The 19,805-nt window shown below is 35.2% G+C and overlaps 1 protein-coding gene across 2 annotated transcripts in view; it reads left to right on the top strand.

Annotated features, from left to right (window-relative positions):
- Positions 1-19,500, top strand: part of LOC121379905 (protein flightless-1 homolog) — a 75,232-nt gene extending 55,732 nt beyond the window's left edge. For both annotated transcript variants that reach the window (XM_041508577.1, XM_041508576.1), the window contains 7 exons: positions 6,513-6,732; positions 7,149-7,186; positions 7,732-7,855; positions 10,278-10,367; positions 10,543-10,635; positions 14,355-14,468; positions 16,163-19,500. In XM_041508577.1, the coding sequence (XP_041364511.1) occupies positions 6,513-6,732; positions 7,149-7,186; positions 7,732-7,855; positions 10,278-10,367; positions 10,543-10,635; positions 14,355-14,468; positions 16,163-16,297 (814 nt within the window). In that variant the 3' untranslated portion in view covers positions 16,298-19,500. The remainder of the gene's footprint in view (positions 1-6,512; positions 6,733-7,148; positions 7,187-7,731; positions 7,856-10,277; positions 10,368-10,542; positions 10,636-14,354; positions 14,469-16,162) is intronic.
- The last annotated feature ends 305 nt before the right edge of the window (positions 19,501-19,805 follow it).

Below are 19,805 nucleotides of genomic sequence, written 5' to 3'. Positions count from 1 at the left end.
CATGGCTCCTGGCCCTGATAATTTTAGTTATATTTTTCTGAAAAATATGCCCACCAAAACTCTAGAATTATTCTTGGAATTGTTTAATTTAATATGGAGTGAGGGATACCTGCCACTTGAGTGGAAACATGCAGAAGTGTTTGCACTCCCCAAGGTGGGTAAGGATCTCTCCCTCCCTACTAATTATAGACCAATTTCATTAACATCAAGCGTCTGCAAGACCATGGAATCTATGGTAAACACTCGCCTTATCCACTTTCTGGAGGTAAATAGTTTGTTGTCTACCTTCCAGAGTGGTTTTAGGAAACATCACTCCACCACCGACAATATTGTACGTCTTCAAACCGAGGTAAAGGATGCCATGCGGAATGGACACAAAGTTGGTGGAGTGTTTGTGGATATAGAAAAGGCTTATGACATGGTCTGGCGAAGCGGTTTGTTAATGAAAGCGTATAAAATGGGGGTAAAAGGTGCAATGTTCACTTTTATTTCACAATTTTTAATGCAGAAAACATTTGCAGTTAATGTTAATGGGTTTTTTCTCCCCAATCTTTACACTGGAAAACGGTATCCCACAAGGCTCAGTGATAGCACCCACCCTATTTGCGATTTTTATTAATGACTTGGCCGAGGTGCTTATCACAAAACACAAAAGTATTAAATCTAAGGTAAGTATCGGTCTCTTTGCAGATGATACAGCCTTCTGGAGAATCTCAAATAATTATGAGGACCTTCAAAAAGATCTCCAGGTAGATGTTAATAACTTAGCCCTATGGTCCAGAGCTTGGGGTGTTACCCTTTCCATAGCAAAAACTAAAAGTATCATCTTTCATAAGAACAGGCAGTTTAAATCGATTTGTGACCTTAAACTAAAATTTAACGAAGTGATCATTAATCATGTGCAATCAGTCAAATTTCATGGAGTAATCTTTGATCACAATCTTAGTTTTGGGGAGCACATTACTGAGGTGACTGGTAACTGTACTATATACCTTAATTTATTAAGGGTACTATCAGGCACACCATGGGGCGCAGATCGAAAAACTCTGCTTATGATCTTTGAAGCATTCATTGTGTCCAGACTGCAATGTGGCGCACAGGCCTTTGGCTGTGCTAGCCAGACCCAGCTCAGGAAACTTGATAGCGTATATGGTAGGGCTCTCAAAATTATAGTTGGGGGTGCTATCTGTACGCCATATGATAGTGTTCTTGTTGAGCTGGGAGTAATGCCATTAGCCCTTAGGAGGATCAGGCAAGGTTTAAAATATATCAACAAAATACGTAGTCTGGTGCCTGATTCTCCTGTCAACCAACTTAAACCTGTACTAATTAAAAATATTAACAGAGATAGGGACATATCTGTTATTTCATATCTTAATAAGTTTGCTAATGACTTTGGGATAGTCGGCCTTCCATTGGTTAGTTTGGGGATTAACCCGACTTTCCCGTGGCAGGCAGGCTGCCCCAGGGTTCATTACCATGTCAGGGAAAATATTATTAAAACAGAAAATCTTAATTTCAAGAAAATAATTTTTCAGGCAGTGGTTGAAGAACTCTACCCGGATGTGGTTCAGATATACACAGACGGGTCGAAGGACCCAATCACTGGTAAAACAGGGATGGCCTTTATTGTTAAAAATAGTAATAAAAATCTGATAGCTATTAGGGCTAGGCTGTCGGATAATATATCAGTTTATACCACCGAACTCATGGCCATACTGTATTCCCTGAAGTGGGTTGAAAGATATCATAATTATAATGGCCCTAGCAGATATGTTCTTTTCTCTGACAGTCTCAGTTCCTTGCAGGCAATCAATGGCGCCCATAGTGTCAGACCCGAAATTATTTCTAAAATTGTCAAAAGCTATAATAAATTGTTGGATAAAGGAATTGAGCTAGCCATGGAATGGGTCCCAGCTCATATTGGCATAACTGGTAATGAGTTGGCCTATGTGACAGCTAAAAGGTGTTTGCTGGACCCAGTAGTCAGTGTACCAGTGGAACATAACTTTAATGAAATAAACTCAATAGCTGACCCACACTTTGGTAACCTGTGGCAGACCGAATGGGAGTGGGAACTATTTTCTCGTGCCCCTATCCACAGAGGTTCAGGCACGCCCACTACGGATTTAGCCTCTGACTTCGCCAGTGACTAACTCCGGAGCAGGAGGGGGGGGGGGTAAGTTTGAAGTGGGCGGAATTTGGAAGAAAGCCAATTAGTACGGTCAGCGCGAGCGCGGACCAAATAGCAGACACTTCATAAAGCTTGAAGTACACCGAGTGGGAGCCGTGCTCTGATTGGCTGAATTTCGATTCCTCGGTGAAGCCTGTTTTTTACCTAAGTCTATGAAGAGTAACTGCATACCAAAACATGTCTGGACTCTAAAATTTAACCCAAAGTAGGTAAGACTGCTCAGCCAAAAGGTTTTAAGGTGATTTTGAGCAATTGAACGGGCGCCAAAGTAAAATGTGTTAGACTACTTATAAAAAAATAAACATAAGAATTTGAACTGCTTCCAAAACGTTTAAAGTTTAACTAAACAAAAAAGAGGTTGTTACTCATAAGGTGTTCAAAGGATTGGCAGTGCCATTGCTGGAGGGATGGGGGGCGGCCGCCGTGTGGCATTGTTAGATGTGGAGCGCTAAGCGGGATGCCTGCCGGTAATGTGGATCATGCTATATGGCTAATGCTCGATACTCTTTTCCCGGCGATGATTTTGATGATTCGATGGAGGGTCGGGTTGTCCATTTCTGGGAGTAGCAGTGCCTGATTGTAGCTCCCACTTGGGCGTACGGTGAGACCGATTCCCTGGCCATCCCGCATTGTGACGGCGTGGACACAAAAGTCTCCCTCTGTCGGACTTGCTGGTAGCGGCATGAAGGCGCTGAGCTTCGGTTGTGTGAATAAGCTCCGCACGTCCTCGATGTTGGTTTGACTAACTGGAGTAGCGCGTTGGTAATTTGCCGGCCTTGAGTGACCAATGCTCCTCAGTTTCAACAACAACAGGCTTCGGCGGTTGTGTCGGGGGTCCTGGCTTGACTGGTTGGTCTCCTGGGGACGCAATCGCTTTCCGCTTGGCAACGGCTACCCTTCGGGCCTGGGACTCGACTGTGGCAATCTTCCTAGGTGGAGGTGGCATCGCAGGAGTCCCGGAAGCTGAGTTACCAGTTTGTGCTCTTTTAAATAGGTCTGTGTTTTTTATGGGTTCCGGCTGGGCTTATTTATGGTTTTAACCTCTGGTTTTATAGTAGGAATAGGAATTTAATGGATCCTCTGGGTGCGCGGTGGATCCTAGGGAATGTCCAACGTAAGGGGCCTCCGCCGGCTTGTTGAGCTAGGTTTTGCACCCCCCCGGGCCATCATCTGGCGCGTCCGTCTTCCTCCTTCCTCTCTTCCTCGGTGGATTATGACCGAGTCACCGTACACCCTGGACTTGGAATGGCCCGGTGTACGTTTTTACATATTCCAGTACACACCATAACTGGCTATAGTCCCCCAGGGGGGGGGGTAACTCGAGAGAGCAGGCGCCATGTCTTGCCGCAATCGTAAGTTTAGTAGAAGTGACTGAAAAAAAAATCTAAAAAAAATTTGGGTAAAGAGACCGAATGAATTGAAGCCAGAGTGTGGCATTCTTATATTAAAAAGGGTGAAATACCTTGGACCGGTTTCATTTAATGTCAAGGCAACTATAATTATTGTTACTTACTCAGAAGTCTCTTCGGGATTAAACGATATCAGATTTAAATTTTAAGAAATTAAAAAACACCAGGATGACAAAAAACAATTCGAATGTATGGAAATGGGTAATCTAAACAATAAAATCTAAGTAATTGGTAAATTCTTTTAGTTATCAAAACGGCTTTAATATTTAAAAAACATATGCCATAGTGAAGAACAAAAACTAGACAATCGTCCCTTTAACTTTCCCTGTGTAAATACACTTTTTTTTTTTTTTTTTTCTCTGGTAGCATCGTTGGCCCTTGGGCCTATTGCTGGTTTTGATGGGGGCACCGAGACTGGAGGGCACGACGGTTGGTTGGACGGGGGCCTGGGGGGGTGCTGGGTGGGTGGATGATACTCTTTTCCGGAAGATGGTTAGGGCGGTGTCAGTACTGCAGTTTTGGCCGTAGTTGCCTCTTCTTAGGGATTTGGAAGGACGTTGACCGCCCCTTGGCTCCACTTCTCGGAATCCTCCGTGTCCCCCCCCCCCCCCCCCCCCCTTTGGAGAGCCTTCCCCGGTTTCGGCCACATGTAAGTCCCCAATACGATGGGTACCCCTAAGTAAAACATATCCCCCTATGTCTACAAACCTCCTGTGGCTGAAGCCTAACCTCCTAGTCACCTGCCACCCCTATTTTGAGGGCTAATTAATATATTTAAAAAAAAAAAAAAATTGCGTTACAAATTGTTAGTTGTTTGCTGTATATTAAATATTGTTTGGGAAAATAACGCACAAAATTATTTATTGTAAAGTTCTTTTTCCCTGTTTGTTTAAATATCAAAATTGCCCCAGTAATTGTTCTGTCCCAGGTTGGACTACTGGCATCTGGTGGCCGAACCTGGGATAGACAAGCTCGAAACCTTCGTGGTATAGGAGCATGTAAGTATTTTATTGATTGACCTGCTCTTTTTAATCAATACATCTTTTTTGACATTTGTGGAAATGTGTTTCTGTAATATCCATACAAACATTGAACCAATGTGCAAGATACATCGGCAAAAGTATCCCATGCGCTATTTACGAATAAGCAATCTTTGAAAAGTAATGGTCTGCGTTCAGCCAGATCGAGTGGAAAAACGTCCTCCCGACTGGTTTATGCCGTTCACGGTAAACCAAATGGCCACATTATAAACAAATCAAATAGTTTGTGAACATTAGCTGATAAGACATCTAAAAACACACTTGACTATAAAGAAAAAAATGGAACCAAAACTAAAAAACCTCTTTGTAAAAAAGCAACAAAAACAAACAGGTTTTTTTTTTTTTGGAGGGGCGGTGGGGGTTGTTTTGTTTTGTTTTTTGCTTTAAAGTTGGATAGACTGTTACTATCAAATTGGTTTTTCTTTCCAGTAAATAGTAAGTTTTTTTGTTTTATCCATACAGTGCTGTCTGGTGTATCGGCGCACCTAAGCATTCAAAGACTATTTTCTATGTGAACATTGTGAAATACTTAATAAAATGTGTCTCTCACCAATGAAGCAGTGCATAATCTGAGGTACATTACAAATTGTTTTATGTCTGTATTAAATAAACATTTAAAAATTGTCCATAAATGTAGACAGCCCCCTTGTATTCAAAACGATTTGCATGTCTGGTGATTCGGCGCAGTAGATGTGGATCGGTAACCCGCTATTTATAAACCGCCCATGACCTCACTTTGTCACTTTAAAGGCTACACTTTTGTCATAGGATTATTTGAGTACTTTTTTATTTTGTCTTTTAAAAAATATTACTATTAAAATGAAGGATCACACATGACCCATCTCTTGAATGGCACAGTACTGCAGATGCATACATGTTCATTGCCATGCATGGCTAAGATGCATACATGGATTTTTTTCTCTCGGGTAGATTGTGCACACACATGGATCTTATTTCGCTTTTTTTTTCTTTTTGGTAACAATGTGACAATTGTGAACTGGAATGACTGTCAATTAAGGTGTAAAACTTTTGTTTAGTTTGCATTTGTCTGTGTTTTCCTTTTCAGTTTAAATAAAAATAACCATTTTTTTTTTTTATACCGTTTACTATCATTTTAAAAATGCGGGAAAGGTGTTTTTAGACTGGTTATAACATTCTTAATATTAATAAGGCTGATCTACTTTGTGTTTAAATATACGAAAGCAGGTGAATTATTTATTTTGTAATTATGATAAAATTGTGGATAATTCTTTAAAAAAATTAATTGTACCCTTAACAATAAATATGTTGATACTTGATTAAACATTGAAAATGGAATTTGAACTTTAATTCGTTAAAAATACCGACAACATGACAACTTCCTAAGTATACTTGAGCAAAATACCAAGTGCGCCGAATCACCGGACGCACTGATACACAGTTGTATACAGTTAGTAGCATATGACACAGAATTCTATAAACTAACACTGTTGATAAAATTCTTCTCTGAAAATGTTTAGAATCGGAGGATTTTTAGCCCTGATTGTTGATTAAGTTGCAAAATTTATACAGATATATTATTTTAATTGTAAATACATATTGCAGATTCCAATATTGCACTAAAATATTCGTGAAAACCCCCATATCTCACAGTATTAATTTGAATTACAGTAGTACAATATACTTGTTAGTCATTTTTCTAATTGATTACAAACTGTTGCTAAACAAAATGTGGAAAACTAAATGTTCCTTGATATAAGAACATTAGCGATAACTCATTGTTAACCTCTATAAATGTTTTGTTTTTAGTAATAGTTGATCTTAGTGATGTTTCCAGACAAATGGCAGAAGATTGAACCGTGTTTCACTCTAACTTTATGACTATTCCAGTTTGCAGAAAAAGTTTGAATCTTTATTTGGAGACAAATTGGAAGTGATGCGACAGCACCAGCAGCAGGAGAATCTCAAGTTTCTCTCTCACTTCAAGAGAAAGTTCATCATTCGTCGTGGTAAACGCAAAAACAAAACCGCAGGCGAGATCCACAAACGAAGCACTGAGTTTTACCATTTGAGAGCCAATGGTAGCCCAATTGCAACACGCTGTGTCCAGGTAAAGTATATTAAATATGTCACAATTTGTCATGGAGTTTGTTCAGTGATGTCAGTGATTTTATAATCCTTTGCTGCTCTTATTATTTTGTGGGGGAAATGTCATATCAACCCATAGCCTGCAAATGTCAAACATGTTAAACTTCATCAAATATTTCTCTCACTGTTCTTTCTTCTTTTTTTTGACATATTATATTCAAAACCATGCATTGTACACTTGTCATCATTTTGGGGCTAAAATGACCTTATACTTTCTGGAATACTAATATGTTATCACAGTGTGTGTCCTACTCATTGACTGAAATTCATCAAAGGAATATGCAATCTGTGCATTTAAAATATTAGGTTTCAGGTACCTGTTTTCAATTACAGACTTTTACAAATAGTGGATTAATTTTCTCTTTACTTGGTTTTCAGATTGAGACCGATGCAAGTTTACTGAATTCTTGTTTCTGGTAAGACAGTAAAATATATTGCACTTTTGCTGAAATTGTTATTTTTTGATGAATATTATTATCATGTTCTAAAAACATACATGTATAGTTTGTATAGACCTTTGCAGACAACATGTAACTGTTAACAGATTGATCAATTTAATTATCAACAGACTGTTAAGATATCAAACTGAATATTGATAAAATAGCACATTTTGTAAAGTAAAGAAGTATAGCTCTTGCAAAAACTAACTTTCTAGTTTGATTGATAACATGTTTTATTGCACATACAAAAAGATTGGGCATAAGCTATTCAACTTATGAGACTATCCTAACTTTCTAGTTCTTGTGTCAAAAATCAGTCTGTCATGTAAAGTCATACAAATGTTCCCTTTATTGTAATATTTTGATAGAAAACAAACCCTTGACTTAAGGTACCATTTATAGTAACAATTTGATGTGGTGGTGCTGTGGGGAGGACAAACCTTATTTACAGGTGAAGATATATTTCACAACTGTTCCATTTATTTTTGTTGCATACTTTTGACTGTTATGTTTTTACACAGCTACCTTCTAATGGTTCCATTCGACAGTGAGGACCTGAAAGGTGTCGTGTACATCTGGGTGGGCAGCAAAGCAGATCACAAAGAAGCCAAGTTAGCCGAGGAAATAGCCTATCTCATGTACAAGGTTTGTGTTGTAATCAGTCTAAAATAGTGATTGTTGCAAATCTTTCTAAAACGGCTTGTTTGTTGCAACTATCATTTGATCATTAATATACTTGTTTGTTGAATTGCCTATCTCATGTACAAGGTTTGTGTTGTAATCAGTCGAAAATAGTGATTGTTGCAAATCTTTCTAAAACAGCTTGTTTGCTGTAACTATCATTTGATCATTAATATACTTGTTTGTTGAATTGCCTATCTCATGTACAAGGTTTGTGTTGTAATCAGTCTAAAATAGTGATTGTTGCAAATCTTTTCTAAAACAGCTTGTTTGCTGCAACTATCATTTGATCATTAATATACTTGTTTGTTGAATTGCCTATCTCATGTACAAGGTTTGTGTTGTAATCAGTCTAAAATAGTGATTGTTGCAAATCTTTTCTAAAACGGCTTGTTTGTTGCAACTATCATTTGATCATTAATATACTTGTTTGTTGAATTGCCTATCTCATGTACAAGGTTCGTGTTGTAATCAGTCTAAAATAGTGATTGTTGCAAATCTTTTCTAAAACGGCTTGTTGCAACTATCATTTGATCATTAATATACTTGTTTGTTGAATTGCCTATCTCATGTACAAGGTTTGTGTTGTAATCAGTCTAAAATAGTGATTGTTGCAAATCTTTTCTAAAACGGCTTGTTTGTTGCAACTATCATTTGATCATTAATATACTTGTTTGTTGAATTGCCTATCTCATGTACAAGGTTTGTGTTGTAATCAGTCTAAAATAGTGATTGTTACAAATCTTTTCTAAAACGGCTTGTTTGTTGAATTGCCTATCTCATGTACAAGGTTTGTGTTGTAATCAGTCTAAAATAGTGATTGTTACAAATCTTTTCTAAAACGGCTTGTTTGTTGAATAGCCTATCTCATGTACAAGGTTTGTGTTGTAATCAGTCTAAAATAGTGATTGTTACAAATCTTTTCTAAAACGGCTTGTTTGTTGAATAGCCTATCTCATGTACAAGGTTCGTGTTGTAATCAGTCTGAAATAGTGATTGTTGCAAATATTTCTAAAGCAGCTTGTTTGTTGCAACTATCATTTGATCATTAATATACTTGTTTGTTGAATTGCCTATCTCATGTACAAGGTTCGTGTTGTAATCAGTCTAAAATAGTGATTGTTGCAAATATTTCTAAAGCAGCTTGTTTGTTGCAACTATCATTTGATCATTAATATACTTGTTTGTTGAATAGCCTATCTCATGTACAAGGTTCGTGTTGTAATCAGTCTAAAATAGTGATTGTTGCAAATATTTCTAAAACGGCTTGTTTGTTGCAACTATCATTTGATCATTAATATACTTGTTTGTTGAATAGCCTATCTCATGTACAAGGTTCGTGTTGTAATCAGTCTAAAATAGTGATTGTTGCAAATATTTCTAAAACGGCTTGTTTGTTGCAACTATCATTTGATCATTAATATACTTATTTGTTGAATAGCCTATCTCATGTACAAGGTTCGTGTTGTAATCAGTCTAAAATAGTGATTGTTGCAAATATTTCTAAAACGGCTTGTTTGTTGCAACTATCATTTGATCATTAATATACTTGTTTGTTGAATAGCCTATCTCATGTACAAGGTTCGTGTTGTAATCAGTCTAAAATAGTGATTGTTGCAAATATTTCTAAAACGGCTTGTTTGTTGCAACTATCATTTGATCATTAATATACTTGTTTGTTGAATTGCCTATCTCATGTACAAGGTTCGTGTTGTAATCAGTCTAAAATAGTGATTGTTGCAAATATTTCTAAAGCAGCTTGTTTGCTGCATCTATCATTTGATCATTAATATACTTGTTTGTTGAATTGCCTATCTCATGTACAAGGTTCGTGTTGTAATCAGTCTAAAATAGTGATTGTTGCAAATATTTCTAAAGCAGCTTGTTTGCTGCATCTATCATTTGATCATTAATATACTTGTTTGTTGAATTGCCTATCTCATGTACAAGGTTCGTGTTGTAATCAGTCTAAAATAGTGATTGTTGCAAATATTTCTAAAGCAGCTTGTTTGCTGCATCTATCATTTGATCATTAATATACTTGTTTGTTGAATTGCCTATCTCATGTACAAGGTTCGTGTTGTAATCAGTCTAAAATAGTGATTGTTGCAAATATTTCTAAAGCAGCTTGTTTGCTGCATCTATCATTTGATCATTAATATACTTGTTTGTTGAATTGCCTATCTCATGTACAAGGTTTGTGTTGTAATCAGTCTAAAATAGTGATTGTTACAAATCTTTTCTAAAACGGCTTGTTTGTTGCAACTATCATTTGATCATTAATATAATTGTTTGTTGGAGACATGCTGACTCCACAAATTATGATAGTTTTCTCGTCATTTAACATCTTTAATTAATTTTAATTATTATTATTTTTTTGTTTAAGGATGATTATACGATACAAATGATCAACGAAGATGAAGAACCAGAGAATTTCTTCTGGGTTGGGATTGGAGGCAAGAAACCCCATGAAAAGGTATAATATAAACTACTAAGATAATACATACATGAACATTTGATTTGAATACATCAACCATCATATGACTGACCGGAAGTTGAGTCATATGACCCAGGCTTTAAGGCAGTGGTTTGTTTAAGATTTAAACTATTATCTTGGGTTAGCTATATTATGTTTTGTTATATCACTTCAGGATGCTGATTTCATGGAAGTCTGTAGACTGTTCCGATGCTCCAATGAAAAGGGATATTTCACTGTTTCAGAAAAGTGTGCAGACTTCTGTCAGGTTTGTAACAGTGCTCTATATTTAATAGTAAACATAACGAAGCATTAATGCATTCCTCATCTTTAAATTATTATTGGTTTTGGTGGAAATAAGTGATAATCATGAGAAAGTATTCAGTGATGGTATATTTTTTGTCTTAATAATATATTAAATAGCTCTAACAAAGTAATTGTTTTAGGATCTCCTTGAATAGTTTGCATTTCAAAAGGTTTTATACAAGAGAGAGAATTTTAGATCTATGTCTAGAATTTCAGACTTTTATGCACTTAGCAGTGGGGCAGTTGTTAATATTATGTTATTAAATGGGTGCTTTTATATTGGCCATGCGATAGGTGTGAGACAGGTGTATGGCTCAAGGCTATCTGTATTGGCCTAAGACCTGTAATATAACAAGGACTCGGTCAGGTGTTGTGCACATGGTGGATGTGCTTGAACCGTAATTAGATATAGCACATTAATAGTTTCATGGCTCCTGCAAAATATACTGACAACAGCACTGCAACTGAAAAAAGCTAATAAATGCATATTTATTTACTAAAGAGTTGGTTGTATTTTAAAAATTGGCTTCCATGTCATATAAAGAACAACATATCCCTAAATAATATTTTATTTTATTTTTATGCTTAACTGTTTCCATCATTGAACCTCAAAAATTAAAAACATAATTGGGAAAGTTACCTAATAGTAAGATGATCTATCAACATGAAAACTGTAAAAACTAAATTATTTTAATTCTTGATGATCCATACAGCATCAATTATGCAAGATTCATATGTATGTTAATGTGGGCATGATTCCATCAGGCTATATGAATGCTAGATTACATGTATTAGGCTGTATGGATGAATGACTTGCCTCTCTTGATCAAAGCCACACATGTACAGAAAACCTGTTTGCATTTGTAGTGTCCTCTGTAGACCGCTTAGCACCAATGCCTTATCATGTCAGCGAATTCCATCATGTATGCCTACCACCGGACAGAAGCATTCTTTTGTACATGGCCACCATTGGTGGGTCCATTGGGCTGTTTCTTGTTCCAGCCAATGCACCACGACTGATATATCAAAGGCCAAGGAATGTGCTATCCTGTCTGGGATGGTGCATGTAAAAGATCCCTTGCGATTAGTGGAAACATGTAACAGGATTCCTCTAAGACTATGTTAAAATTACTAAATGTTTGACATCCAATAGCTGATGATTAATTAATCAATGTGTTCTAGTTGTGTTAATAAAAAAACTAATTTCTTTGTACCTAGCCAAGTGTTGCCAGATGCCAGGTCTTTTATTGGTGTCTATCTCCAAATGTGGTCTTGTCTAATATCAAATGCGGAGTGTATTGAATTCATAAAAGCAGATTCAGTGTTGGCAGAATGGTCTCTATTTACACGCCTATATGTGAACAAAGTGTATCGGGCTCCGTTTATAGTATCCTCAGCACTCAGTCTGTCAAATGAAACTATGATGTATCAATCTTTTGGATGGTAGTACATCGTTTTGACTATCTGCAGCTGGAGATTGTTTCATGGTATGTTGGTAGGTGTGACATTTTTTAATGTGCTCCAAGCTGACCAAGCAGTACATTTCCCAGTCAGGGCATGAAATGCTGGGAGTATATTGCATTTGTCATTACTCTATTCTGTGGTCTACGGTTGAAATGGAAAAATGTAGCAGGTTTCTTGTCTTAAGACTATAATGTCAGAATTATCAAATATTTTGACATCCAGTAGCCAATGATTAATAAATCAATGTGCTCTAGTGTTTTAAACTTTATAAAAGATCCCTTGCTAATAATGAAAAAATGGACATGGTTTTCTCTCTAAGACAATATGTCGGAATTACAAAATGTTTGACATCCAATTGTTGATGCTGCAAACAAATTTTACCTGCAGTGGTCACTGTATGTTTTGCAATTAATACTGCTAATTATTTTACTAGTGTGACATTCACAAGTAGGTTCCCTAACTAGAAAATATAATGGTATTAAATTTTAAATATTTGACTATTTGTTGAAAAGATAAGGAGTTATCGGTTTTTAACAAAGATAATATATGCAAACTACTCCGTGATCATGTTTATGATCTTAATTTTTGATTATTAATTTTTATTCTGTATATTGTGACCATAGGACACTGAACACTCATGATCAAAGAAATAATATTAAGTATTTTTGGCGTTTGGTATTAATACATGTATATCTTTACGCTATTAATACATGTATATCTTTACACTATTAATACATGTATATCTTTACACTATTAATACATGTATATCTTTACACTATTAATACATGAATATCTTTACACTATTAATACATGTATATCTTTACACTATTAATACATGAATATCTTTACACTATTAATACATGTATATCTTTACACTATTAATACATCTTTACACTATTAATACATGAATATCTTTACACTATTAATACATGAATATCTTTACACTATTAATACATGTATATCTTTACACTATCAATACATGAATATCTTTACACTATCAATACATGTATATCTTTACACTATTAATACATGAATATCTTTACACTATTAATACATGAATATCTTTACACTATTAATACATGTATATCTTTACACTATTAATACATGTCTATCTTTACACTATTAATACATGTGTATCTTTACACTATTAATACATGAATATCTTTACACTATTAATACATGTGTATCTTTACACTATCAATACATGTGTATCTTTACACTATCAATACATGAATATCTTTACACTATCAATACATGTATATCTTTACACTATAAATACATGAATATCTTTACACTATCAATACATGTATATCTTTACACTATCAATACATGTATATCTTTACACTATCAATACATGTATATCTTTACACTATCAATACATGTATATCTTTACACTACTAATACATGTATATCTTTACACTATCAATACATGAATATCTTTACACTACTAATACATGTATATCTTTACACTACTAATACATGTATATATCTTTACACCATTAATACATGTATATCTTTACACTACTAATACATGTATATCTTTACACCATTAATACATGTATATCTTTACACTATTAAAACATCTTTACATTATTTGTGGACGGGATGTAGCCCAGTGGTAAAGAGATCGCATGATGCATGGTCGGCTATTTCTCATTCCAGCCAGTGAATCATGACTGGTATATCAAATGCTGTGGTATGTGCTATCCTATCTGTGGGATGGTGCATATAAAAGATCATATCAACATTAACCTTTTAATGACAAAAACATAATATTGGTACATGTTATGCCATTATCTATGTTTCTGCCATTTTTCAGAAAGTTTATCCTAGGTTTTTGTTATCTTCTATGTGATCTAGACTAATTCTTTGTAGCTAAAGGTGCACACACAACCTCTTTTAGTGATTGGACTATTGATCATGGCATCTATTTCAAAGTGGTGTAATACTGCACCCCCTCAAAAACACCCCCCCCCCAAAAAAAAAAAAAAACCCCACATTAAACCCCCTACAAAAATGCAAATACATTTTTTCTTGTTGTCTTGTTCACTATGAATAAATTGACCACCACTTGTTTCTTGGTGAAATAAAAGAGTTACAAATAAAATACTGCAAACAGATAGTAGAGTATTTATTTTTTTCTACTGAATACTGACTGATGGGCATGTCACTGTGTTTGTGAAGAATGTTTGACAATGTGTCATTTGTTTGCTGCAGGATGACCTGGCAGATGATGATGTTATGATTCTTGATAATGGTGAACAGGTGTTCCTCTGGGTAGGCAAGAAGACGAGCGATGTAGAAATTAAACTAGCCTTCAAGAGTGCACAGGTAATTAAGTTTTTTGTTTTACTTTTAACAGCAGGGCATCAAAATAAGAAACAGGACAAAACTACAATTTAAGTGACATTGTTGATTACCCTGGTAACTGATCATTTGGTCTTTCACATGAATAGTTGATGCTCTTGAGAAGTTCAATATTTATTTCATATCCATAAAGTAATTTCATATGATTCTTTTTTAAGAGTGCAGTTGAACCTGGTCTAACGGTCACCTGTACATAATGGTCACCTACCTATAACGACCACTATAAATCCCTCCCAATGCATTTCCTTCCTTATTTGACCTGTACATAATGGTCACCTGTCCATAACGGCCAGCGGTCACTATTTTTCACCCAAAATCACAGGTTGAACCTGCTATAACGGTCACAAGATTATTGTCGTGAAGACGTTTTTTGGTTTATTTTTTTGTCCCTGGTTATGTCTACTTTTTCAATCATCTCAAAAATTATAAATTAAATGTGTTTATATGGCCATGTCTGTGGCTTTGGGTTTATTTTCCGTCAAAGTAAAGTTCCATTGTAATTCTCTGATCGTAACTGTAAAACAAATGGGCACTCAATAACTTCTGTGACACGCAGTTAGTGGTGGTGTAATTCGATTGGTTCTCAGCATCCTCACTGAACAGTAGACGACTTCCCATTGGCTGTACATGATGTCATCTGTATGTATGGTCACTCTACTGAGTCTTGAGAAACAAAACAAATGAGGTGTTATGTTAAGTGTCAGATTGTTTCTAATCAGACATGATTGGTAAATAAACATGAACTGCTGAAGGCGGCAATCATTAAAGATGCCCCGTGTTAGGATTATTTAATAACTCATGATCTTATTCAGCTGTAATCAACGGTTATACTCCACTGAAGGATTAGCGGTGACAGGAAACAAACAAATGAGTTAAACATGCCACATGGGTAATAACCTTCGATTAAACAAAATATCTTCTCAGCTTCTGCAAGTCAATGTCAGTGTTTCCGAAATGTATTAATGAATACGTTTGCATGCAAAATTCCACTGAAAAATCGTACTGCATTAACGTTAGAACAGAGAATCAACGTTATTAACAAATCTGAGAAAGGCAATTTAAGTGCACGAAAGATCGCCAATCATTTTGGTGTAGGACATTCTCAGATTAATTCTATTTTAAAAAGGAAAGCTGATTTTGACAATAATGTTTCAGCCGAAAGAAAAGGCAGAAAAAAGCAATAGGCAATGATGACATAAACAAGCTAGTGTGGGAATAGTTTTAAAATGCGACAGTTGTGACATGTTTTAATATATGGGTTCTAATTTCAAACCTGTATATAAGGATCACCTGTCTATAACGGCCACTTTTGTCATGTCCCTTGGGTGACCATTATAAACAGGTTTGACTGTATATAATTAAAAATATAGTACTGCTGGATTTTAAACATTTTGTGCTTAAAAAGTTGAAGAATTTTTTTTTATGTTGATTTTGTTTTCTTTGTTTTCTTCATCAAAAAATTATAAAAGTTAATGATATTGGTTTGATTCTGTAAATTTAACATGTTAATCACATTAATGGTTTTAAATACTAAACTACAGTATTCAGTTTTAACTATTAATGATGTTATTTAAGTTACATATGCTTTTTTTTTTATCCTTGAAGTTGAACATGGTGATATATGTAAATTTATATCATGTTTTCTTATTCTTTCATAGGTCTATATTCAGCACCTGCGTGCAAAGAACCCAGGAAAACAACGCAGACTTCTCTTGGCCATGAAATACAAAGAACCCAAAAAATTTACAAAGTGTTTTCATGGCTGGGGAAAATTCAAGGAAGTGCCAAAATAATAAGCCAATTGTGATATGATGCACTAAAACTGTGCAATGTTATGGACATATTATTTTATTAACTGTGCATGTTAGTACTTGTTTTATTATCACTAAGTGTGTAGAGCCAGAGACATTTTAAATGCCCATTGAAGCATTCTTGATTTTATTTTATCTCATTGTAACTTGGTTTCCATTGAAATATCCAATTAAGGTTTAAAGTACCATGTCTTGGGCATACACCTCATCTGCATAGAGGATCTGCCCAGAATGGATCAATTATTAGTTGTTAGTGTTGGAGAAATCGGTGTAATGACCATAACATGCTTTTGAGGCCATTCAATGTGTTAAACATAACTGAGCAGATTATGGCTCAGCCACCTGGATCTGCCATTTATATGGTTGATTATTGTGTTCTTATGAATATATTGTCATGAGCATCCACTCAGTATTTAAATACTTTGTTTAAGAAATCATCATGGTACATGTACTTGGTATATAAAAGTGTAGAAATCTATGAACATGAACAATAACATCACTTGGCATAGCCTGGGTTGGAGTCTAATCACACCTGGTTTTTTTATTTCACTGTCTCTTATATTTTCATTTTTCCTTTGCCTCATAACACTGTACATAACTTATGATTGCGTCCCCCCTCCTCTCAATTTTTTTTTTTTAAAATGGGTGATCTTCCCAATATAAAATTGTGACTACACCAATGAATAAAATAAAAAATTCTAACATGTTGAAACCACAGTTATTATTTGATGAGATTGAAGTGAGTGTGAGTGACTGACTGAATGAGTGAGTAAATAATAATGGGGGGTGTTGATGCCATGAGATCATGAGTTACTACATTGAAATTTGTATTGTACGGCAAAAATTTTCCTTTATCTTGAGTATCATATAAAATCTTTCTTTAATACACTAACACATAAACAAGTGAAACACACACTGAACACAACTAATTGACTTGGTCACTGCAGATTCTAGGTTCTCGATTTGTGATGAAGGTTTCATAGAATTGCTAGTGATCATTAACTGTCTTTTGTCATGATTCTTTAACAGTTACCGTGTATTCCTATTACAGTTTTAAAATGACAGTTTAATACAAGTTCCCCCTGAGGAAGATGGCTACTACTAAAACATTGGAAGAAATTGTAATGGGAAGAGTGACTGTGGTTTAAAAATATTTCTTCTGTTTTGGCTAAAAGGTGACTTCCATGATACATGGTGATATTTCTTGAAGAGTAGACCTGTTGCATGGTGTATTAATTAACTATCCTATTTGTCCTGTGACTGGTCTGTCCTCCGCAATTACATGTAGCTCACTTGTGTGCTTGTTTTGTCTGCCAGTAAAATTGGAAACAATTTTATTAAAATATTTGTGGAAAGGCATTTTGATGAAGAGTTTTCCTTGTTTGAAATTTGTTTTATTTATAGACTTTAATTCCAAATGTGATAAATAAATACCCAAACTGTATATATTTGCAAGTTTATAAGAATGGATTTAAAGACTCGTTTTGTGAATCTCAGTTTTGTAAGTAGTTATTGTGGTTTGTTTTATCGGTGCAGTTCACATTTCGTAAAGAAATGTTTTCAGATTTGTTTGTATGCATTTCCTCTCCAATGTTACAAGCAACACACTTCCTGTCAGAGTTGTTGCTGCAGCATAAGGCTGTTCAATGCTTGCTTGTTTTGTTTATGAATATCTTACTCTGTTGAAAATATGTAGCCTAAATGGATCATTTAGAGTGACAATGCATATACTCTTGTACAAAATATACATATCATTTGTGCAATCAAAAATATCTAATATAAAAATATACTATGATTGAGTGAATGATTCATTCTAATTGAACAGGCAATTGAATTTATAACAAGGGAAATAGAAACACTATCTGGCACTGTGACCAGAATGTTATTTTACTAGGGTTGTATAAATAATCACATATGGGTTTTAGGATTGAAAGAAGGCACTAGAACAGGGCGGTATACTGTATATACTGTTTGGTATCGGTATCATGTCAATACCGATTTTGCTGTACCAAGCAAATTTCAAAATATTGAAATTTCGGTATTGAAACATGTTATCTGCCATTTAGTAAAGTACTAACAATATATCTGACAAACACAAAATAGCTCCAAAGAAGAGAGAAATGTGGGCCTTGTGTATGAAATTTAATTTAATTTAGATGAAATTGGCGGGTGAGACTTAACTCAGGCATGCATATAAATCTGAATATACCAATGCTCAATATCGGTATCGGTATTGTATCAATACCGAATACCTTATCAATACCGAGGTAAATCGCCCCAAAAATACCAATACCAATACCGGACCTGAAATATCAATACCGCCCAGCTCTAGAAGGCACATAAATTCATAATATAGAATTGCTTTTATATTTAAGCCAAGATCACATTAGACAATGCAACTCAACTTGACTGTCGCATTGCAAGCCACGACCCGTTTACACTATATGACGCCCGGTGTCTGTGACCAAACATGTATGGTCGTGTCCGATGCAATTGGGCTGACTAAAATCGACAGTTACGATTGACAGTTAAGTTGTGTTATGTCGTTTGATGTGATCTAAGCTTTAGCTGTCTTTGATAATACTAGAAACTTAATATAATTCCCATATTTACAAACATGTATAATTGACACAATATATTTTTTAACAGTTATGGTTACACACCACCATTAATTACTCCATGCAGTTCAATACAATTTCTATATCAGAATATATTCGGTGAAAAATACAACACTGTTGAGAGGGTCATGTGACTACCAATTTTAGGGAGTGCTCTCAACTGGCATGTACTGTGTAAAAAAGCAACATACATGTAAGTTGACCACAATTAATGGCCCCTATACCAGATCACCGTCTCGTGTTGCTGTTATACAAGTGGCACCATACCACTTACACAGTTGTTATCAGTTAGTACTACATACAACAAATTACTTAAAACCAATGGGTTATTTAAATACTACAGAGGTCAACCTACATGTAAACATCAAAGGAAGATTTCAAAAAGCATATCAGAATTTTGTAGTATTTGTTTTATGAGGAACTATTTCCTAAACCAGTCTATTTTAAGCTGCTACAGCAAGTAACGAAACGACTTGTGGTGGTGTGGTGCCGTAATACAAGAATCAATGTTCCTAAGTTTGTTGTCTGCAGTTTTCCAAGTCATTGATAATAAACCAGATAAATAAATTGCTGTTGTCTTTTTAATAAACGTGTTACACTCTCATTAAGGAAACATTTACTTTGTTACACGATTTACAGTAATGTGTAGCCTGGACACAAAATATCAACTGGAATTGGAACAAAGGAATCGGGCTAAAACTGATTACTTTCCACTATATTGATGATCTTATATCATTCAATAATAGCATGATAACAAGTTAATTACCTTTCACTGATTTTACAAGTTACAAGAATTAAAAGAAACATCTGAAGGTATCAAATCAGTTTCATACCTCGATCTATGCATAGAAATTCAACTTTCCATAGTCCAT

Source organism: Gigantopelta aegis, chromosome 8, assembly GCF_016097555.1.
Source record: "Gigantopelta aegis isolate Gae_Host chromosome 8, Gae_host_genome, whole genome shotgun sequence".
In the NCBI taxonomy this organism is placed as follows: domain Eukaryota; kingdom Metazoa; phylum Mollusca; class Gastropoda; order Neomphalida; family Peltospiridae; genus Gigantopelta; species Gigantopelta aegis.
Note: the sequence above shows the minus strand (reverse complement) of the source record. Positions and strands in the feature narration are given on the sequence as shown.